The following is a 24788-nucleotide window of genomic DNA, read 5'->3' on the forward strand; positions in this document are numbered from 1 at the left end:
GATACTGCTAACTGTGTTTTTATGATCAGGAGGTTGTTTAGCCTAGTATAGTTACGCTAGTCAGTTTATGTGTCCCTGCGTGATCTATGCCTAAGTTGCTTAGTATTGCGTAGTGTATATCTACTTTTTACCAGTGGTTACTGGTTGTGTTCTACAATTGTTATTTTGTGCTATAGTTATTCTAAGTGCTATTTCTACTAAGTGCTGTTTCTGACAGTGGCCCACGTGGCCCTGTCATGTGTATATAATCCTCTGTAAATACTGCCCAGTGCCAGTTGGCACAGTGTATCTGTGTGATTATGATCTAATGGGTTTATGGTAATACAAAGGCTATTTTTATATATAACCTTGTGTGGAGTTCCTTTTTGTGGTGTGCCTAGTGTGTCCCTGCTGTGTGTGTGTGTGTTGCGCAAACGCTTTGCACATTGCCTCCGGGATAAGCCTGACTGCTCGTGCCAAGCTACCAAGGGGGTGAGCAGGGGTTATCTTTGGCGTGTAGCTCCCTTGCCCTGACTAAAGTGGTGGTTTCTGCCTGGCTTTGGCGCAAGCCTTAGCCAACCAGAAATCCTATTTCGAACAGGCACCATAAATTAATGGCTGTTTGGTCAGAGGAAAGATATAGCCTTCGGCCTGGAAAGCCAAGAGTTGGAGAAAGAAGGCAAAAATGCATCCTATATGGGGATCCCATCCCTAAAACCCTCCTACCACAGACCAAAGTAGCCATAAAATGATGGCCCTGAAGACCATGAGATAGATAGACGATTGCTTACTCCAAACTCATACAAAAACCCCACTATGGTATAACACTGGTTAATTCACTCACCCCAACGCTCTAGCTTTACAAAATGGGACAAGACTGGGATTTCCTCCTTGAGGGCGGGGAGGGGGTGTTTGATGTATGGGCAACAGAATATATAAAGAAGTTTGCCACATTACAGCAAAACTATAAACCACATAAAACATAATTTTACAGACACCTACAATGAGACGCGCTTTGGTTCCAAGACTATATACCGCTTTGGTTCAGAGACTCTACCAGGCTTTATTCCTCTAGAGGCCAGGGTTCTACTGTGCTACATCCATGACATACAAAACACTAATTTGGTGTCTAAAAAAAAATTAATGCGCCCTTGTGTAATGTACCTGGTGCTCATGTAAAGAGATCAATTACTTTCGGGTCGAGTTTACGCGATATAAAAACTGTATAATAAAAAATATACCCCATCCCTTCTGAGACCTTAAAACCAAATATGAGTAATACCTCAGCCAACTTAATGAGACTGACTGTACAGAAGCAAGAATGCTCCGGCATAGACTCCATAGAGCTTAGTTTACCCCTGTGAAGCTCTGGGTAAGATTCCCTCCTCTTGATGTTACATATGCCAGCAAAATGAAGGATATATCTTCTATATGGTTTGGAAATGCCCCACTGTCACACAATACCAGCTATACATCAAGCGCTAAAAAGTGTGTTGAACAAATTCAGCAGAAATACCGTACAAAGTGATCTTATTCTGTGTTTTGATAAAGGTGTTGGAGATGGATAAAGAGAGAAGAAGTGTCTAATAGACGTGGGAGCACTTTTGGCTAAAATAGTCATCAATAAATTTTAGTCATCAGAAAGAGGACCCACCAGGAAACAGATCTTTATGGATTGAAGAACCAATCTACAAAGCATGAGTATACCCTTATAAACACTACAAGATATGAAGTCAATAGTGGATTCACTTTCGGATAGAGACAACCTAATTCTAGAGGTGTTTAGATGGGGAACAGCCATTTCAACGCAGTTTTTACCACGCATTGCAATTACATTGCATGCATTACAAAGCATGCGATGTTACAACACGTGGTAAAAACCATGCATACCATTACATCGCATGCACTTTTACAACGCATGCGATGTATGGGCTATCCACGTCGTGAGGAAACTGAGGCTCTTTCCTCACAACGACGTGGACCTCTGACGGCACAAGAAGCAGGAACCGGGAGCAGAGATGGCGACGTTGGAACCACAAGGAAAGAGGTAAGACTGACTGTGCTTGGGGTGGGGGTAGTGGTTTAGGGTAGGGTAGTGTAGTGTAGGGGTGGGAGTAGTGTGGGTAGTGTTGTAGTGTTTTAGGGTTAGGGGTAGTGTAGGGGTGGGAGTAGTGTGGGTAGTGCTGTAGTGTATTCGGGTTAGGGGTAGTGTAGGGGTGGGAGTAGTGTGGGTAGTGTTGTAGTGTAGTAGTGTTTTAGGGTTAGGGGTAGTGTAGGGGTGGGAGTAGTGTGGGTAGTGTTGTAGTGTAGTAGTGTTTTAGGGTTAGGGGTAGTGTAGGGGTGGGAATAGTGTGGGTAGTGCTGCAGTGTAGTAGTGTTTTAGGGTTTAGGGTAGTGTAGGGATGGGAGTAGTGTGGGTAGTGTAGTAGTGTTTTAGGGATTAGGGTAGTGTAGTGGTGGGAGTAGTGTTGGTAGTGTTGTAGTGTAGTAGTGTTTTAGGGTTTAGGGGTGGGAGTAGTGTGGGTAGTGTAGTAGTGTTTAAGGGTTTAGGGTAGTGTAGTGGTGGGAGTAGTGTGGGTAGTGTTGTAGTGTAGTAGTGTTTTAGGGTTTAGGGTAGTGTAGAGGTGGGAGTAGTGTGGGTTGTGTTGTAGTGTAGTAGTGTTTTAGGGTTTAGGGTAGTGTACGGGTGGGAGTAGGGTGTTATTTAGGTGTAGGGGTAGGGTTGTCACTTACCTTGCATACTTTTACCATGAGTACAGCTTTACCATGCATGGCTTTGAGTTGTAATGGCATGCGTGGTGAAGGCATACTCGTGGTAAAAGTATGCGATTTAATGGCATGCAATGTCATTGCCATCGCGCAGTAATACCCGCGTTGTAATGGCACGGGTGGTATTAGTATGCAATGTAATGACATGCATCCGTTTAGATGCATGTTATGCTACATCTTGCCAGCCTAGACAATCTACTACACTACCTTATTTATTAAATGTGGAATACTGATTTCCTTATGGTGATGTTGTATGGGTTTATATGAAAAAATGATGACAGAACTGTATAGAAACATCTTCGTGAGTTATGGAAAAACAGATGATAAGACCTTAATGAGCAATTCCAGCAATGGTAGCATTCTGCTGAAGAAGGACCATTTAATGGGAATTTTCTAAATCAAAGGACATTTTGTTGCAGATGATCTTTTATACAGCTGCAACTACACGTAATGCACCAGATGCCGAAGACGGTGAACAGGGCCATAATTATGGGATGGATTCTGTAAGGACCTGGGAGAGAACAGGTGGTTAGATTACGAATAAACTCCAGTGTATCACTCTATTAGCCTTATGAATGTTACAGTCTTAAAGTCAATTGTATGTAATATTGCACATGAGTTCAGAGCTTTAGTCCCATCTTGTAGTTATGGCACGCACAACTAAGCATGTGGTTATGTACCTGATGTCGGTGGATTTCCAGAAACATACTGCAACATACATTATCGAAGCATTTAAAAATGTATCAGCTATTTTGCTGTTGGCAACAGAACAAACAATACAATAACATTAACAGTGCACCCAGGTTTTCAGTTGATCCACTGTGGCGATGGAAGTGCCTCCTGTAGATAAGATACAAATTTTACTAGTGAGGCCCGATGAGAAGATACAAAATAAATCTTGGTCTTAGAACTGTTATCAAATTGCCCTGATCTATGCTGCATTAAATGTACAGACGCAGATCAACCTCAGATGCTGAAATGGATCAGGACAAGGTGAGATTGTTTATAAAAGGCAAATATATGCACTCTAATTAATGCTCTCAGTAGTCACACTAATGTGTTACACTGGTGTAATTGTATTGAAGTCAAGATACCCTGTTTGAGTTCAATAGATCTCATCCTCATATAGTGGTGTACTGCATGCACTCATAACCTCATGCATTTCCGAAGACCCACTCAGGAGTGCTTACTTAGAGTAACAAATAAAGAATGTAAATGTATATGATGATGAGAGAAGACAGAAAGATGCATTTTAGAGGCCTTATTTTGAAAGGGTTTAAAGATCCGATCAATATTGTAATGGCTTCTGGCAGCATAGTAGCCCAATATTATATTTCAGCTTTTCACAAAGTGAAGATATTACTTTGCTTCATTTAAATAGAGCGATGCTGAACCTTCTACTACTGTTGCTGGAAGAACCATTTTGGTCATGATGTTTTGTGACAGTCTGCTTTACTTTTTCAGGATGCTTGAACGAAGAAGTAGAACATCATATAACCAAGTTGGAAAAAAACACGTACAAAGACAACACAGAATATACAAGGCAACCATCAGAAAAGCAAAGATATCTCATTACTCCAAATAATTCAGATGTCTCTAACATCACCAAATAACTTTTCAAAATAATATCTGAATCCAACACTGGACTCAAAAAACCAAAGAACTTGCAACCCGCTTCCCAAGGAAAGTTGTCCCTAACAACTTCATGTTATCAACTATATCAAACCAACAAATACCCATCATTATGCTTATGTAACCAACCACCCATAAAGGAAAAATACAACCAAATTAGGTCTTTCAGCATCACCAGATCCCCAGCTGACCCATTTCTTCTTCCACACCCAATAGATATATTCAAGAACATTTTCAAATCTACCTGTACAGTCATAACCATACAGATAAATAATGAATCAATAACATCAGAAGAATGTCATAGTGAACTGAAACATCCTACATAATACTTACTATGAAATGGCAAGGACCAGACCAAGAAACCCAGCAAGTTACAGACATATTTTAAGTGGACAATTCCTGTAAAAACTGAAAGCAGTTGTTCAGATTTCAGAAATCATCTAGTAAGCAGCTTCCTCTTCCAACAAAAGACAGGATTCAGCCCAGGAAAGGGCTAATATTTAGTACACAGTCATCTGGGATGCCCTCTAAACCCCCATAGAACCTGGCAAAGTTGTTGCACTACTTCTACTCGACGTCCCAGCAGCCTCTAGCAAAGCACGAGCTATTACATGAGAAAAATAAGCAATACAGGTGAACAAGAGACAGCAGTAAAATGGATAAAGTCATAACTTGCTGAGAGAATACAAACTGTAGTACTGCTTGCATTCATAGCCTCAGAAAATGTTTGTGTTCCCCAGAGATAAACAATTGCAACTCTTCATTTCAACATATACCAGAACCCTCTCCTAGGGCTAGTAAAATACATACAACTAACATACTACAACTATACTGACAACACCCAGGTGATTCTTAAAGTGGAAAACATTGTAGAATCCAGACTTACTGAATGCTTACTGGCAAAAGATACACAGGTGCTACCAATTCTTCCGAAACTAGACCTGTGTAAAACAGAGATACTAACTTGTGGATTATGGTAAGATTAAGACAAAACAACTGCCTGGGTCCTGTGAGATATGCACAAAAAAGAAGATATAAAAGAAAACCTGCTGTTAGTATGGACACCAAACTCTCTCTCGAAAGTTTATCGTGCACATTTCCCTATGCAGGGCTATTATAATATCCTCACAGGGTACAGCCGTCAACAGCATTACTGCTAACAAGACTGAATTATGCCAAAAGACTAAACATTTGGCTTACTAAACACCTTCTCAATCATCTTCAACTAACTAGGAATCCAGAATGTTGCTACCAGACATGTTCTCAGCTTGAACAGTTGGGTGCACATAACCCTGCCCTCAAGACCCTACAGTGCATACCGGTAGCAAGAAGAATATCCTTCAAAGTACTCCGCTTCATTTTCAAGGCAATCCACTGCACTAGACCAATATTTCTAAAATCCAAACTGAAACTCTACAGTCACAAAACGTAACCTTAGACCAAGAGCTGCACAGCTACTAAGCACCCCCCTTTTCAGCAGAACACAGTTAGGTGGTACCTCGATTTCACTACAAACATGGAAACTATGGAACACCTTACCTAAGAAAATAAGGCAAATGAACAACTATCTTTATTTCAGAAAGGCAATGCAATCAGGATTTTTCTCAAATTAATTATTGTTTGAGATTATAAATTCAGGGAATTACATAAATTGAAGAAGCAGCAAAACTAGTGGAGCTGGGTACTGCCAATATTAATGGGAAAAGAGCGCTGCACCGGGTTCAGTGCGGAAAATTTAAGTTGAAGCTCATGACCAAAAGACTGTTATTCAATCAAAATACATGAAACAATACATAAAAAAATATATTTTTGATTTATTATTTTTATATCTTATTAGATCAGTTTATCAAAATTTTACAAAAAACATTTCATTAAATAGAGAAAACATAATGTACACATTTACATATCAAAACATGATTGTCAATGAATTGTCAAACTACCAATTAATACATAACAAGAGACCCTACTAAAATCTATATCTAAACTTGAGGTACAATAGTTAATGATTTAACACTCAATGGTACATATAGGCAAGAGAATAGGAAGCGTAATAATGTTGTTAAATCTAATCTCTAAACATTGGTCATAGTTGTTGGCTACCTGCACTAGACCAATATTTCTACAATCCAAACTGAAACTCTACAGTCAAAAAACAAAACCTTAGACCAAGAGCTGCACAGCTACTAAGCACCCCCCTTTTCAGCAAAACACAGTTAGGTGGTACTTTGATTTCACTACAAACATGGAAACTATGGAACACCTTACCTAAGAAAATAAGGCAAATGAACAACTATCTTTATTTCAGAAAGGCAATGCAATCAGGATTTTTCTCAAACAAATTATTGTTTGAGATTATAAATTCAGGGCTTTGCATAAATTGTAGAAGCAGCAAAACTAGTGGAGCTGGGTACTGCCAATCCAGACTACATGTGTAAAATACTGTTACCTTTAGTGCTCAAAGTTCATAAAAGGGTCTGACAACAACATCCCTGTACATATGGAGAGTTATTTAATGGTCTAACGCTGCTGCACATTACAACCAATGGGTCAATCTGTGGCCAATGCATTTACCAGGAAACAACATGCTTCACACAACAATCACTACCAAAAAAATAAGTATCCTTGTACAGCTGCGATCATATACCATAAAGCTCATTCTACAATTCTAATGCCTTAAAACCCACATTCAGTGCACCCAGTTTTTCACATACACCTAACTATAACCAACAACTTTTCAACCATGTACTCAAACAGCGCCTGGGATCTTTTCAGTCAGAATGCTCCAGTGACCTCAAAAGACTACCAAGTACTACTTATGCAACATACTTAAAGCATTTTAGGCCTTACAAAGGACAAGGAAAGTACTACATACAATTTAACCATATAATCAGTCCTGCTAAATACTTGTCGATTGCCACAGCTTTCCTATACCATACAAAAAGCGGTTTCAGTTGAAGACTACTTCCACAAAACCCCACCTCAGTCATTATGCAAGGGCCATAAAATAAAACAGCTCTTGTTCAATATAGGTGGTGAGGGTTTCCGTACAATATTATCAATGCCCTTCCTGAAGAACATTTTTTTGATAATTCTTTATAATAGATTTTCACACATTTATACTCCCCAAATAACAAGGGGAAACTGCACCACTGCAGGAATCGGTTAGTTACACACGATTTCATTCTGCTAAACATAGACCTACTCAACTTGAGCCTTCTTTTTCTCCCCCAAACATTCAGTTCAGCATCCATGGTCCCACCATACATCCCATACCAAATGGTATTTACATGGGCAACCTGGTGCCTTATAGTAAGTGCGCTCAACTGCAGCACAAATGCCATTTACCCATTGTCTTATGGTTTCCACTTTCTCAATATGAACTGTTCATTTGTTGAACAATATAAACATTGGGATGGTGCCAGACTAATTCTATACACCTCCTCAGGATATGTTGGCCTATAGACAAGCTAGTTCACAGTGCCACAATATTTACCCCCAACCCTAGTAAGGTAACAAATGGTTTGGGTTACCACAGAACATGACTCCCCAAAGAATGGTGGTAACAGATCTAGAAACGTTTTGCTCAGTCACTAATGCATACTAAGAAAGGTACACAAGAAATATACAAAAGGGGTGTTTTCAATATTTATTGAACCAATGTGATCCTTGTATAATAGATATGCACTGCACTGATTAATAGACAGAAGAGGATAAAAGTGATTAGCAGCATGCGAAAAGAATACACGATTCTACAGTTGTGCTAAAACAGTGCATATCTGCTGGCATATAAGTACTGGGTATAGTGTACTCCTGTTGCCTACTATGCGCTCCCTAACCTAGGTGCCTAGGGCGGGTGTTCTGCCAAGAATCCCCTACTGGATGATCAAACTCCCCATTACTTGAAGGTAAGTGTATGCAGGTCTGTGTCTTGGTCACAAGTTGGGCGTCCCTCCTTACTGAGGGTAAACAGGAATCAGCTGGTATGAGACTCCGACAACAGCGGCCTCTCATTGACAGCAGCCTACTCCTCTGATTTGCACATAGAAATGCATGTGTATTTATAATACAAGTACCCATGCTTCAATGTTGAGGCTTCAGCCAGGCCAATATTGTTTATTCTCTTGTGATAGCCATGTAGCCTCATGGACGAATAAGATACAACATTTGCACAGTGTGTGTTCAGGTGTTCTGGTAAATGATTAAGGTGTCGTGATACTGTACTTACAAAGTGGAATTGCAAGCAAATGTGGTTTCAGAGAAACTAATCCTGCACTGTCACACAAGCAAATGTGTGTCAAAAAAAGTCATCATGTAGAAAAGAAGGCAACTTAAGAAATGTGTGAAAAATAGCAGTGTTTCTTCTGAGCCTAACTAAACCATGTGTCACTCATTACTCGGACATGAGTCGTCTAAAGCTATCGTGTAGTAAGAAAGAAATCCAGAGCAACACTATGTTATGTTATGTTAATAACTTTTTGTAGAGTGCACGTACACCCGTGGGTTTCATGGCGCTGTTATAGAGAGACAGAAATACAATTCCTATGCGTAGGACTGCTTAAATAGCCAAGTTTTCAGGGACTTCCTAAAGACCAGAAGATTGTCACAATTCTTGAGTGATAAGGGGAGGGAGTTCCAGAAAGTGTCCGCCAGATAGCAGAAGCAGCTGCCTTCTTGCCTTTTTCTATTAAACAAGGGGATGGTGACTAGGCTAAGATGGGCAGAACGTCAGTTGCGCTGAGGCTTATAGTTGGTTATCATGTTTCTTATAAATTTAGGGCCATTTCCGTGCAGTGCTTTAAAAGCAGTGCAACCTGTCTTAAAAGCAATCCTTTGGGCCATCGTAGCCAATGTAATTTTTTCATGCCAGGTCTTACTGACTGCCATTTAGGTTGTTTCCAAATAAGTCTGGCCGCTTGATTTTGGACCATCTGGAGTTGTTTTAGCAGTCCCGCTGAGAGGCCAAGATATAGAGCGTTCGAGAAGTCCAAGAGAGAGAGTACCAAGGCTATTACTACTTGCACAAGTGCCAAATGGGTCAGCAGATGTGCAATTTTCCTGATTTTTCTTAGTTGGAAAAAACTAGAGGATACCACAGCTCCCACCTGTCCTTTAAGTGACAGGTCGGAGCTGAGAATAACCCCCAAGCTTTTGACCGAGTGGGCCGCCGTCGGCGGAATACCCATATCGGTCGGCAATGAAATGTCGGCCCCAGCTGAGCTTGCTCTTCCCGGGCAATACTAATTCTGTCTTGCCCGAGTTGAGTTTAAGATGGTTTGAATCCATCCAGCACTGTATGTGTGATATTGTTGCCTGGAACTCAACAACAGAGTCCGGGGAGTTCAAGGGAATTATCAGCTGCAGGTCGTCAGCATAGTTGAAGATGGTAATTTTACGGTTCTTTAAAGAATGCAGTAGAGGTCGAAGGTACAGATTAAATAGGAGTGGTGAGAGTGATGAGCCTTGAGGCACCCCACAAGAAGAAGATATCCTCGGAGCTGTGAATGTTCCAAGTCTCACTGACTGCGTCCGGTTGGTGATAAAGGAAGCTATCCATCAAGAGCAGGGCCCCTGAGGCCGGCCTGCTCGACACCGTTCAACAGTATGTTATAGTCGACCGTGTCGAACGCGGCCGACAAATCCAGGAGTACTAAGGCCTGATGGATGCCCTTATACTATGGAATATAGATCCATATAAAAGATGCAAAAAATATTAAAAGGGCAATCATAAAGTTTGAAGACAAAGCAAACGAAAGCCATCATTAAAAATATAAAACCAAATAAAAACAGCCAATTGTTTGTGTGTTCCAAGAGTTAGACAAAACTTTTCTGTTTCCAGAAAAAAAAAAAAAAGAAGCTGAACCAGAATCACAGACGACCAGCTCACCTACTTACTCAGCAACTCCATCCCAACCATCACGGAAAATGACAATCCCAACACCGCAGCCCTGACCCCGCACAGATGGATCTCCGACAGAGCCAACACCATAGCCCCACTCAAGAAAAACAACAACACCCACACCAAGAAAGCCAGATGGTTTACCACCGAACTTCAAGAGTCCAGACGCACTTGCCACCGCCTCGAAAAGGCCTGGAGGAACACCAAATCCACACAACTTCAGAGCCGCGACCAACGTCCACCACCAACTCATCAGAAAAATGAGGAAAAAAGCGATTGAAGACAGAATCTCCACACACGAACACAAAAGCAAAGTAGAAGTTCTCCCAACCCACCAGCGAGTCGACTGACATCCCTCCCTCACAAGACCTCTGCGACAAACTCAACACCTTCTTTTACCTCAAAATCAAGAACATCTACAACAACTTTGACAAAGACAACCAACACACTGAACCCTCACCAACCACCCCGACACCCTGAAGCCAGCTATTGACAACTGGACAGCCCTCACCACAGAAGACACACTGAAGACAATGAAGACAATCCACTCCGGGGCCCCCACGGACACCTGCCCCAAGCACATCTTCAACAAAGCTCCCAACACCATTGCACCCATGCTCCGCCACACCATCAACCGCTCCCTGGCGACCGCCTCGTTCCCCGATGACTGGAAACACGCGGAGGTCAACCCCCTCCTAAAGAAACCGTTGGCGGACCCCACTGACCTCAAAAACTACAGACCCATCTCCCTACTCTTGTTCCCAGTGAAAATTATTGAGAGAGCCATCAACAGCCAACTGGCCACATTCATTGAAGAGCACAACATCCTTGACTCCTCCCAATCCGGCTTCAGAAAAAAATCACAGTACAGAAATTACCCTCCTCGCCGCAACAGACAACATCCGCACCCTACTGGACAAAGGAGAAACAGTAGCCCTCATCCTCCTTGACCTCTCAGCGGCGTTCGACACAGTCTCTCACCGCACCCTAATACGCAGACTCCACGACGCAGCGATCCAGGACAAGGCCCTCTACTGGATCCACTCCTTCCTCTCCGGCATAACACAGCAGGTCAGACTCCCCCTTTCCTCTCTGACCCTACAGCAACCACCTGCGGAGTCCCCCAGGGGTCCTCCCTCAGCCCTACGCTCTTCAACATCTACATGGCTCTGCTCGCCCCCATCGTCAGAACCTACGGACTCAACACTGTGTCATAAGCAGATGACACCCAACTCATCCTCTCCCTATCCAATGAACTCAACGTAACAAAACACAACTTTCAAAAAGGAAGCTGTCGCCAAATGGATGAAAAACAGCTGCCTACAACTAAACACTAACAATACAGAAGTACTCATCATGGGTCCAAACCCCGATGTCTGGAACGTCACCTGGTGGCCCCCTGCCCATTCCCATGGACCACGCACGCAACCTGAGAATCATCCTGGACTCCGAGCTCAAAATGGACCAACAGATCAACTCCGTCTCATCCTCCTGTTTCCACACCCTCCGCCTCCTACGTAGGATCTTCAAATGAATCCCCCTCGAACACTGAAAGACCGTCACTCATCCCCTGGTCACCAGCAGACTAGACTATGGCAACGCGCTCTATGCTGGAATAAACAAAAACCTCACCCGCAAGCTACAGACCATCCACAACGCTGCCGTAAGACTGGTCGTCAACCTGCCAAGACACTGCCATATCTCCCATAACCTGCGCACACTCCACTGGTTCCCCATCAAGGCTAGAGTCACCTTCAAGATGCTCACCCACACCCACAAAGTTCTCCACGACACCGGACCAGCATACCTGAACAGCCGACTTCAATTCCACGCACCCCAAAGGACCCTACGATCAGCCCAGCTCTCCTACGCTCCTTCTCCTACCTTGCAGCCAAAGTCTGGAACGCCCTTCCGCTCCACCTCAGACAGACAACATTGCTTCCCATCATCGCTAGAAACCTCAAAACCTGGCTCTTCGACAGACCCCCCCTTAATGGACTGGAACCTGCACCCAAAGGCCCACCCCACCCCCAGCGCCTTGAGACCCTTATGGGTGAGTAGTAGCGCTTAAGAAATGCTCGATTGATTAATTGATTGATTGAGAACTGCAGATGATGATGCCAGAGACACACCTCAAAGCAGGTTTTTGAAGCAAACGTGTTCCCATCCTACCCATACAGCAGCTGCTAAAGCAGTAACCACAGCCAATGGGAAATCCGCAGAACCAGAGCCAAGATCCAAATCAACAAGAGTAGAAGCATCCAAGGAAGGCTAGTAGAATGCATTTAGAAGCAACAGCAAAAGCAAGGGACACCAATACAAATGGGCCTTTAAGACATCCTCCAGAATTTCCATATCCTAAGGATGAACCAATTGTATTCCTAGGGACAAGTCTAAGGCACACTCGAAAATGCACAACAGACAGCAAAATACAGGCCTCAGGCAGTGAATCCACACAGGCCAGAAGGACAAGAACCAATGATCACTTAGTTCCAGAAGTAAGTGTGCACGGAAACATTGTACCATGCGTTCACAGCACAGGAGCACATGTGAAAGTGCCAGTTCCATTTGGTCTTGAAATGGGATATCCATTGTGGAGTAGAAAAAATACAAATACAGTCCCGACAATCGGGAGTAGGACCGGAGGAACGCCTCCAAAGACACTTCTGAGCGCAGAGTGAATGAATGATAGAATGACTCTGAAGACTGTCTGGAAGGTGCTAACCAAACAGAGCCTGAGCTTTTTAAAACATGTGGTACCCCCACAGTATGAGATATATTAAAAATGCAGTGTACCAATTCTCCAAAGTATTGTGGGAAATTAGTGCGAAGTAGCGATTATCTATGAAGAGAACCTTGCAAAATGAAGATAAAACGTCTCCATTGCAGATGTTAAGGTCACATCTTTCAGAAACAGTGAGGCTTTCAGTCTGCTCCAGGCTTCAAAGTGCGCATGTGAAAGTTTTAGCAAAGGCTAAAGCTTTACCTACTTAACTGTACGGGCAGGTGAAAACAGTACTTGTGCACAATTCATAAAGGAAGAAAACATGACAAGATAGACCATGCCCAGTCCATACCACAGCAACCTTGATCTTTCAACATCAAATAACTCCCAAAAGAGAACAATCTGAAAGTTGGACGAATCATGGCGGCTGGGGAACCTTTCAAGTAGCAAGAAACGTTTGCCACCGATGCGTTACAGGCCCTGTGGAGCAAAACCTCCTTGAACATTTAAGAACCACTTAACGCATTCTTGCAGCCAGAACAGCTGAGAAAAGCTTCAGTATCCTTATTCTGACAATATAATTTAAAAGGTAATTCCCAATACTCATGTACATACCCTTCAACCCAGGAACCGTGCTTGGCTTCTGTTAGTATCTAATGGCCAAACTAACCACCCCCTCCAATTGGTGACTGATGAATTGTACGTGCCATGGGGAAGCATGGTGTCTAGTGTTTCCTCCTTGTATTTTGTAAACTGCTGTCATTTTCAAAACATGCAATGTGGAGTGTGTGGTGTGTTCAAGCCCTTTATTTTACCTAAACCAAGACATGATATTTGCTGCACAGTTTTGTTCAGGAAAATCACCTGTAGTGGTATAATGCCAATCTTTTGTCCCCCATAGTGATTTAACATCATTAGTGTCCCTCCAAAAGTTGAACCCTTGTGTGGACAGCTAGGAAAGAAAAGAAGCCAAATAAATCAGCCTTGTGTTTGTTAGCATATTTTTCTATGTAGGTGATGGTGCAAACTTATAAGAATAAGACACTGGGTCTAAAGTATCATAACCAGAAAAATATGCAAACTTCTGTGCAAATGTTTTTTTACTACCCTGTGATAGTGTAGGGCAATGTTCCCATTCTGTGTAATTAGAAACAGCACATAGAGTACTTGCTTTATGCAAAAAATGATGACCATATGTTGTTCATCAAAGTTAGATGTGCCTTCGTACAGTCCATCAGACGTAAAAAACAGTATAATGCCCTAGATCTTCTAGCATTTCATACACTGTATCAAGATGCCAATCATCAGAGATAGTACTAGGGGTGATGATGTCATTCAATGATAATTTGAACAAACATGACATTTGTAAAAGTACTGTAGGACTATACACATCATATGATAACCTATCCCGAATAATTTCATCAGGAACTGGAACAGCTAAAACGTTCTCTAGGGAAAGGTCTCTTCGCGCTTTTGTGATGATGAACCAAGTTCACCAGTTGTGCAGCATAGCATTCTGGGAGATAGTGGCTGCTCAGGAGCAGAAAATAGAAGGTCAATAACCCAATCCAAAGGACCAGGGAAATAAAGCAATTGTAACCGAAAGGTGTAGTCCTGGAGGAACAAAGGATGTTTTTTTCAGCCAAAGATAGGAAACACACAGTCTCATCTGAAATGCCAGAAGTGGAGGTGCTGGTGCACAAGATGAATCTGAGGAAAAGTCATGAAAGTAGATGTAATAGCCAGAGGCAGTCCAATCTATTTTTGGCAGCTCTGCAGGTTTTGTAGAACTAGAAGATGACTCGATCAGTGGTAAATTTACATAAACAGCATGTGTGTCAGGATACTGAATTGAAATATGTTTTTCTGTACTAGTCAATTGTACAGAAGTTGTATTAACAGGTAGAAGGGATACTTCATTGTTGGTTACTGCTATCTCCCCTTGGGGAGAGGATGCTTCATCAGCTTCCAAAGCTTCCATTGGAACTCCCTGTATGGTAGTAAAGGAGACAGGTAACTACCCAGGAGCCCACGCGGCCTACTGTTGAGAATCAGCCACATAATGTGGTTTGATCAGATCAATGAAGACGAATCTCTTGTTTCTGCAGCTGGCAAGAGGCGGAATAAGTACAGTCTGGTACCTTCAACATCTAGGACAGGTACAGAGCGCTAATCTTCGGGATCTAATCAGGAGCTGTTGGCACTTTCTTCACTTCACCAGTGGCGGTTCGTTTTAGTTGGGCGTTGCTTTGTTCATCCTGGAAATTGTTCAGTTCCTGTAAAATAGCCAGACACTTATTTATGTCAAATGGTGTTAGCCACCACTGTGCTGGAACTGTCGAGGTCTAGCGCCCATATTTTTACCCCTAAAAGGATCTTATATGGAGTCTGACCAGGGATTTGCTAGGCAGATTGCTCTATGCCCTCTGGACCTTTCATCGAGGATGGACCCAACTGCGACCTGAGCCTAGTACCCTAGTTGTTAAAGACTGCTTTAAGTACTGTTTTTTTCTCTCCATGACTGAATTTCCCTTGGGATGGTATGGAGAAGAATATCACAGGGCCACACCCAAACTTCACATGGCATCTTTGTGAGCCCTGAAGACAAACAATAGATGGAATGCAGTGTGACAACTGTGTATGTCCCAATAAAGCCTTGGAGATCCTTTATAAAAGTGTGGGCGTCTACTGACCGCTATGGCCATACCCATAGGTGTTGACAGCAGGAGTCCACTGCAACCGAGATATACTTGTAAGACCCATCTGATGACAAAGGGCCACAATGGTGCAGATAAACAAAAGTCAGAGGTTTGTGTGAAATCAGTAGAGGTGTCTGCGGTGGAAGTGCCATGGTGGAATCCTTCATCTGCTGCAGATATCGCCTTTCAGGACAAAGTCCTTAGTCTGTTTTTAGAGACCAGCCACCAATAGCATTGCTGCAATAATGAAATTGTAGCAGTCACCCCAGCATGTGTGGATGCAAGACCCTCATGTGCAGCTATAATTAAATCTAAACTGTGGTCTGAATTTGGTATTACTCTATCCCCCAATACAGGAATGTGAGCAAACGGTACATTTTGCTAATTACTAATAGAAGTACTTGAGTGGAATGCCTTTTTCCAGGTGGGCGTCACTGCATGCAGTGTTTACAGCCATCATGACGTCTGCGTCTGTTCTCGTACTTGAAAAAGTAAATGAAGTGACAGCAGCAGTTTGCACTGTTGCTTTTGAGGCTTCATCAGCCATGAAATTCTCTGCAACGTGTATGCCAACACATAGGTGACTCAAGGTATGAATAACTTGAGTCTTTGGCAAGCACTCTTTCAGCTTAGCCACTTGTTCACAAAGCATATTGTGCTTTACTGTGCACCCTTTGAATCTCTGAATCCATTCTGGCTCCAGTAGTATAGCTACTCATTATAAGACTGTATATAAGAATACGAATCGCACACTATCAGTGTGGGGAATCCTGGATTGGTATTTTTCAGTGGCAGAATTAGAGCCCTAAGTTTAGCCAGCTATGCTGTGCAGTCACCGAGTTACTGTGTATAGGTCTTTTCAGGATGGAATTTTCCATCCTGCATGTGCCCCTTTATAGCAGCACATGCTGATGAATATTACTGCTTTGTCCCTACGGCCGGCTAGGCAGAACAATCAGTACAGATTAGGCAGGCTGGGCAGAACGATCAGTATAGATTATGTAATCGTACTGATCCAGAGGCATTATTTTGGTAACCAAAGGATATTTGTGTTCCTATTGCAAAAAGGCTTGTGTTTGTGGTGGAGAGTCAAATCTGTAGTCTACATATGTTGGGGTGAGTTAGTTAGCCCACTGTATTCAACGTGGATGTAATGCTTTTGCATTTGGCACACTGGCCCTTGTGATGGCCTGTAAGGTTGGCAATAGGGTCACAACGATTATTCCTTTCCCCATAGCCAGTGCTTGCCCCTTCAGCATAGCAGTTTGGCCCACTGTCAGTATTGTTTCTATCAGTGCAAAATGCATTTTGGCATTGCTGTATAAATGTGATTTATATGCAATTGGTACAGTTTCACCTTCATTAAATGTAGCATAGGTGTAACCTGTTGCCCCTGAAATTACCCGGAAAGCAAGTTTGTTTTGTCCACATGTGTGTGTAAGAGAATTTAAGCTAGCATGTCATCTTGTACGGGACGTAGTATGTTTGTATGTTCAAAGGTCCAGTGTGTGCTTCAGAAATCTTGATGAGTCAAGTCGTAGAATGGTTTTACCCGTTCTGTGTCATCTGGAATGTAGGTTCTGCCAAAATGTAGGAAACCCAATGTGGATTGTAACCTCTTCAACATAGTTGGAGGTTGTAAGAGTGCATACTTCTCTAAGAAATGTATTGCAAGGCTTTTGCCTTCACTTGACGGCTCGTATCTCAGAAACAGGACATTTAGGTGAGCAATCTTTGAATTTCTAATGTTACATTTATAGCCCATGTGAGCAAATCTCAGAACTATGCGATCTACTTTTGTCAAGTGTACTGAAAGATCATCATCCGTCAAATATAGGTCTTCAACATGAAAAGGAGTTTCTTCTCCTCCCCATGTGCCAAAGCCTGGAAGGTTCATAGTAGGTATTATGAAGCACCTTGAAGTGTATCAGTCTCAATTTGGTGGATATGGCCACACATCCAACGGCCAAATTGGCACCCCCCCCCACCCCCAAGTCCTCATGATCAATGGTGCCAACATCTGTTTGCCACTTGGTACATAGCTGTAGCAGTGGATCTGGGGAGTTGACCACTAGTGATCTATATAGGAGGTATATGTCTTTCAACGTGAGTTTTCCAATTACAATCTTAGGTTCAAGCAGGTTGAATTCTGGGACCGTTGACAGGGAGTGATGAAATCAGTGGAGTGCATGCCTAAATTGCAAATAGAGAAGGAATTAGGAACCCTGCAGCATGTATTCCTCCGCCAACTGGCCAAATGGTTTAATATGCGTCCTATCCCATTGCGCGACAACTTTAGAGATGCCAATCAGGTCCCACCATTCAAACCCCCTTCAGATTCGAAACTGCAGGCATCCCTGTGCCCCTCACATGGGAGTTTTCCCGGTTATTCTTTTGAACCATTTAATGTGCTTTAGTGCCCTGTGCAAACAAATTAGTGGGATTTTGGTGGGCTCTGGTTTCCTCCTTGGGACCGATAAGCCATACATAACCGCCTTCAAATTACTGGTCTGCAGCAGGACCGCTGCAGGCGGAATGTTAGGCCCTGAGTGTCTCCATCAATCTAGTCATTAATGACCACCTAAAGATCATCTTTAACACACATATAGAAGCCTAGGTTTGTTATTTAGGTCTTGGTTCATTACCAAAAATGATGTCACACCAAATCGCGCCTTGCATTTAAAGATAACTTTATCTGGCTTATTATAAGCACACTGACCACAGGATTCTGCAAGTATTCTTTCAACAAAACACGTTAAAAAGTGTCTTTTCACTCATATGAACCGTGCAAAGAAATACACTCAACTAGTTACAGTTTTACATTAGTGGAAAACAAACATCTAGCACAACAATTACTTTTTTCTTTACTTTCTTAAATTTACCATGTTAAGGGTGTCATGTTATTGTTTTCCTCAGCAAGCATATTTGCAAGGAACTGCAAAACATTGTGCTACCTAACCAAATTACTTTCATTCACTTAGATGGAGAATCAATAATAGTTTCGGACACTTACTTTGGACTGAAACACAGGGTCACTTTAGTCCTCTGAAATGGCAGCAAAATCCCTTGGTTGGGTACACAGAAGATCAGATTTGCAGGATCCTGGTTTCTTTGCCGGTTTAATATCCCTGGGTTTTGCAAAAGGGCGTCTGTACCTTTAAAAATATCTGTACCCTGAAGACAAAAAGTGTTAAATTGCAATAACATAAAAAACAGACAAAATGAGAAATACACTTCATTTCACTTGTGTGACCATCTTCACCGGAGAACTTGGTAATAAAAACTGCAGTAGCATAGCAAACACAAGATAAAAAGGAGCACAGTTTATGCTATCAGGGCTATAGAAGAATGCTAGACAAACAAGCATTGGCATAGCCAACAGGTCTCGCTTTTGGGACCTTATAAGTATTTGTATGCAGCACAATATCACGGTTCAACAAAATCAAATGTTGCATGGCTAAACACTTATAAGGTCCCAAAGGCGAGACCTATTGACTATGCCAATGCTTGTTAGGCTTTACAACCACAAAGTGAGAGTGTGATTGGTGTAGGGATCACTTTAAAATCAAGCGTAAATTGATACAGCTTGTGTGAAGGCAGAACTCCTGAAACAATTTTGGTTGAATTAGGAGGTATGGAAAATGCAAATAATGCGCTTATTAAATGCTACTTATGCAGTACATTGTCGCATTATTGTCTTGCTATCATGACATTCTAATAAACTGAACAGAACGCAGTGGATTAGAAAATGCATTGGTTAATTAATAAAACACTGGCAATTCAGAAAATACTATTTGCTATCAGTGAATGTTTTTTTTTTAGTTGGAAACAAAGCAATTTGTTTTGTTACACAAGTCTATGCAACCTCTCAAAATAAATGTCCGTGTTCACGCAAGAAGTACCCCCAACATTCTGTACATATTTATTATGTGAGTGTATTGTTAGGAATCAATATAAGATTCAATATATTAGGCCTTAAATCCAGGCCCCACTCAGGAGTATATGTTTTGGGAACATGCCCCCACCCCAACAACAATGCAAAAGGGATTTTAGGGGATGAAAGTACGGGGTCACCCAATGAATTTGTTGATAATAAATTACAAACTATTGTGAAATTTTGAAGTGCACATTACTTTTAATGGTGTTTTGCAAATTATTGTTTTCTATTCCAAAATGTATCTGGAGAAAGTAGTAGAAGATTGTGTATTTTAAAGCTCATTGTGCTAAGAACATGAGTGAAAAGAGAATATAATATGAAAGACGGTTCCCCTACAAGTTTCTTGAAATACATGTAGCAAATCATTCTAAAGCACTTTAGGCCAAGAATATTGGTGAAAGCTGGAAAGAAATCAAATACAGTTCAAAAAATACGAACAGGCTTACTACACATACAAAGTCTGAATGCCACGCGTGGCAGGAACACGTTGAACTGGGTACCTGTTGGCATGAAATGATACAGTTTAAAGGAATATTAAGAGTAAACAAGGCTTGGGGAGCACCTGGAACAAGTGTATTGTTTTTATTTTTCATTGTCGCCAAGTTCCATACATGTTTATTTCACAGTGTAGCCGTAACAAATACACTATCTTACACATATACACACACAGGCGTAGAACAGAGACACATTTATTCATGCAATGCCTTAAAAACACACTCATATATAAAGACGAGCGCAGACACACAAACAAAAATGCATTTAGGCACTGCAAGCGCAGGCACACATACAGTTAAACTACACACATATAAAACAGAAACACACACACACACAAACATCCTTTCAAACACACTAATATACATTTATGAGTGTGGCGCGCATACAAATAAACACAACACATTCACTCGGGCAAACACACCCAAATGAATAGGCACACACACCACAGACAAATACCCACCCACGTGTGAATAAGCACATACACCACACACAGACGAATATGCACAGACACAAATATGCACAGACACATATACACACATCCTTACAAACACACTAATATGCATAGATGAGTGCCAACACCAACACAATGCACACACTCGGGAAACCATACGAATGAAGAGGCACACACACAAACACTCACCCGCGAGTGAATAGGCACACACACACCACACATACGCACACAGACATGAATAGGCACGAACACATACACACACATCCGTACAAACACACTAATATGTATAGATGGTTGCCCACACAGAAACACAATGCAAACACACACGAATAAAGAGGCCCATTCATTACGTTGATTCGTATTACAAAGATTAATTATTCAAGCGCCTCACTCCCTCCCCTTTTAGTATTTTATATGGCTGCACTCCGCATTAAGTCAGACGTGCCTTTAACATGCAGTGCTTACTTTAGGAGATTAAGGAGCAGCTGCCTTTAAAAGTCCACTAAACTTCATATATATTAAACAGAGGTCGGGGAAGCAGTCCACAAATCTGAGGCTAGTGCTTTCACAAGGTCCGGGCCCTTCCTGGCGCTGCGCTTGCGCTCTGGGTTCTTTCCGTTGTCTTTCATTCAAAAAAATGTGCCTGCTGTCTCGGGTGTCACTGGCGCTTTGTTTTGACGACCTGACCTGCAAGCCCCTTTAAACACTGCACCTTTCACTGGCAAATCCCGGCGGGCCCAACAGCTCCTGCGTGCTCTGGGGCTCGGCTGCTGTTCGAGGCGCCTAGCAATGACTGCGGTATGAATTAAAGCACTAGACTCGCAACTTATTTACAAAACACTCAGTAGGAGTGAGTTGAGTTAAGGTTTGACTGGCGACCTGCGTGGACGGCCTACATTACTTTTTAAGCGGCGCTGGCAATGCTAATGTATGGACAAGCCGTACACAATCATAGGACTTCTGCCTGAGAAGGGTGTTTATCATTATGGATGGGCTAGAATGAGCCGGCGCTCTAACGCTCTGCATTTGTGACATACGTGTGGCCTTTTTTTTCACTTTTTCATTTTCAGGGTGGTAATGGCAAAGTAAAACCTTAACGCGGATGTATTAAAACGTGCACCTGAATTAAAAATATGAATAAACTAACACAAGGAGGACGCACAACTAGGTGTTACAAAACGCTGGTACCTTACAGAAAACGCAAACTGAAAGCTACTCCCCCTTTTCAATTCTCCAAATTTTCAGCAGCACATCATAGTCCTGCGGTTTAATACGAATCTAAACTGTGTTACCCCTCCTGGTTTGCATTGCACTCCGCAGGCAGGGTGCAGAGCGCACACATTCCTTTGAAGGTGGCAGAGCACAACCCGTTACAACATCCAGACTTGTCAGCTCAAGCACTGCCCGCTCGAAAGCTAAATAAAACAAGGAGGGTCCATCCACTGCAATGCCTCCTTCCAGCAAGGAGAACGAGGCAACTATGACGATAAGCACACGCGCACAAAAAAAGGGGCGGTAACAGGATACTGAATCCCGCCCCTCCAGGACTCCTTGACCTGCCTCATGGTTGCCAAGGCAATATTTCTAAAAATATTGTCGTGCTACCATAAGGCAGGTCATGGAGTCCTCGAGAGGCGGGATCCAGAGCAGACAAATCTGCTAAACAGGAGCTTTTTCCAGAGGCCTGCCAATGGAAAAAAGGGGCGTGGCTTCATGCCATACTGAAATCCCCTGTTAACAATATCTCTTTTCCTGCAGCAGGGCATGCCCTGCAATGCAGGCTTCGACCTAAAAAACGTAAAAGTCAGAACATAACAAGCAGCATTTTAAGATGCAGCAGGAGGGAAAAAAAGTTGAAGTAAGAACATACATAAGAAGCAGAATTTTAAGATGCAGCAGGAGGCATTAAAGAAAGAGTAAGACCAACACAAGCTTAAAACTTTTCCATAATCATAGCACTTAGTCACGACAGATCCTGAAACGGCTCTGACCTCTCTTATCCACACTGGACTTTCTGTTCAATTTCAGCACGAAGGCTTACTTGAGTGTTGGCTCTCAATCACATATTTTCAAGATGGAGGACAACCATCATAGTCCTAACTTACTATTTGCATAATTGAAACAAATGATTTAAAGTCATAAAAGAGAAGGCCAATTAATTTCCAAATAAGGGCTAAAAAACAGATGAGGGAAAAAAACACAAAACGTACCTCATAAAGGAGTCCATTTTACTATAATATTTCGGAAATGAATCGTGACAAAATAATCATCACAAAAGTGCTATTTGCTGAGAATATAAAGAGCTAGTGTTCGCAGGTTTTAAAAATCTTAACCTAAGGACTCAGAGCTGGGGTGAGTGGTAGCTATCCCAAACGTCATTTCTAGCAGGCCTGGGTGTTCATAAAAAACTCCAACTAACTCAGAGTTCAGAATGTTGCTACCAAACAAGGTCAAAGCCTGAATAGATGGGACCACATAACCCTGCCCTCAATACCCTATAGTACCTACTGGTAGTAGGAAGAATATCCTTTAAAGCTCTCTGTTTGACTCACAAGGCAATCCACTGCACTGCACTGGGAGAACTGCATATCTGTAAGGTTTCAAATCAGTGTCACTTAACAGTTGCCTTTGATCAAAACAAGGGTTTTCTTTTGGAAAGCTGTAAATCCCTAATATGTGCAGGCATTTAAAGACAAAGATGCATCTTTCACGTTAAATCTTGCCATTTGTAAAAGGGGGTGGCAGTCACTTAGAGGACACTTTGAAACACACAAAAAATGAACCTTGTACAGAATCGCCATTCTAGGTTCAAATGGTTATAAAAGTGGCAGGTAAAGATCTTAGGGCCACACGCATGAAAGTATAATTTTGAGATTACCAATTAGCAATTTTTTAGAAATTGTATTGTATTGTATTGTATATTGGATTTATATAGCGCTTATCACCCAGGGGTCTCTAAGCGCTTGCCTTGGGAACCCGTCCTGGTTTTTCCCTGTGAGATAGCCCCTACAGGGCATCCCCAAGGTGAAAGCCAGGCATCCCGCCGCGGGGGGGCGTTGTGGAGATTAAGCAAGCTTAATGCCCAGAGTTGCAGAGTGTGAACCCATGATTAGGTCAGGCACCGAAGCGAGAGTTATCGAGTCCGTGGACATTTGAGCTCAAGACCCTGCCGCGTCGGGAATTGAACCCTGGTCCCGGGTCTGACCTCTGCTTCAGGGTCTGCCTGCTCTAACCAGTGAGCCACACTTCTCCACTATAGCTATTTGGTAATCACAAAATGCAATGCAACAAAACAGACAGAAAATAGCAATGGTCTTATTGCAATTTCTTAAGAATCACAAACACAATTAGGGATTCGTTATTTGTCATTGCGACTCCATTCGTTCCTAAGGGCCTCAAGGCCCATAGGTGAGAATGGTCTTGCATTACCTGAATTGTAATCCCTAATTAGGTAATGCACAGGCAAGGGTGCCAAGGGGCCTAAAGCCCCCCTGATGTGCCCCTAACAAAAAAAGGTGCACATGTAAGGTATAGGGGCACGTGTGCGCCACATGGCACTTTGAAAAATGCAGTTTTGTGCATTTTTCAAAGTATGCACATAGTTAACATCAACTTGAAGTTGATGTTAATTAGTGTTTCCTAAATGCACAGTTCGCATTTAGGAAAGGCTTCCTGCATGTGCATTTAGTAATCACAAATTGCGATTCCATATTTGCATTTGCAATTTAGGGAATCACAAAAAATTCCAGTTACCTAAATTGCGACTTAAAAAACTTGGCATTCATTAGAAAAGGCCATTTTGCAATCGCAAAATAGCTTGATGTATGTGCCCCTAAGAAATGTAAGAATGAGCCATTTCAATTCAGTGGGAAAATTACATTTTTTAGGAGAATATGAAATACAGCAGACTTCTGGTGGGAAGTAATTTGTAAAATTTACTAGTTTTTCATATCTCAACAGCTGGGACACGTAAATCCAACTGCAGTTAAGACAAAAAGCCTATTCTTACTTGATTCTTTGGGGAATCATTTACAGACTTACAGGCACATCATCAACCTTTTTTTGCGAGTGTTTGGGAATCGCTAATTTTATAGCAATTCTTACATGCATAGGCTTTTGCAATTCCTTTATTGTGATTCCTTAATAATCGCAATTAAGGAATCGCAAACGCCTACATTGATGCATGTGCCTGTTAAAGCTTACCT

The 24788-nt window shown here is 42.2% G+C and overlaps 1 protein-coding gene across 1 annotated transcript in view; it reads right to left on the reverse strand.

Annotated features, from left to right (window-relative positions):
• Positions 1-24788, reverse strand: part of CFAP47 (cilia and flagella associated protein 47) — a 2734468-nt gene that overhangs the window by 2627460 nt on the left and 82220 nt on the right. Inside the window, exon 6 of the mRNA XM_086934611.1 lies at positions 18714-18874. Within this exon, the coding sequence (XP_086790737.1) occupies positions 18714-18874 (161 nt within the window). The remainder of the gene's footprint in view (positions 1-18713; positions 18875-24788) is intronic.

Source organism: Lissotriton vulgaris, chromosome 8 (genome assembly GCF_964263255.1).
Source record: "Lissotriton vulgaris chromosome 8, aLisVul1.2, whole genome shotgun sequence".
Classification (NCBI taxonomy): Eukaryota; Metazoa; Chordata; class Amphibia; order Caudata; family Salamandridae; genus Lissotriton; species Lissotriton vulgaris.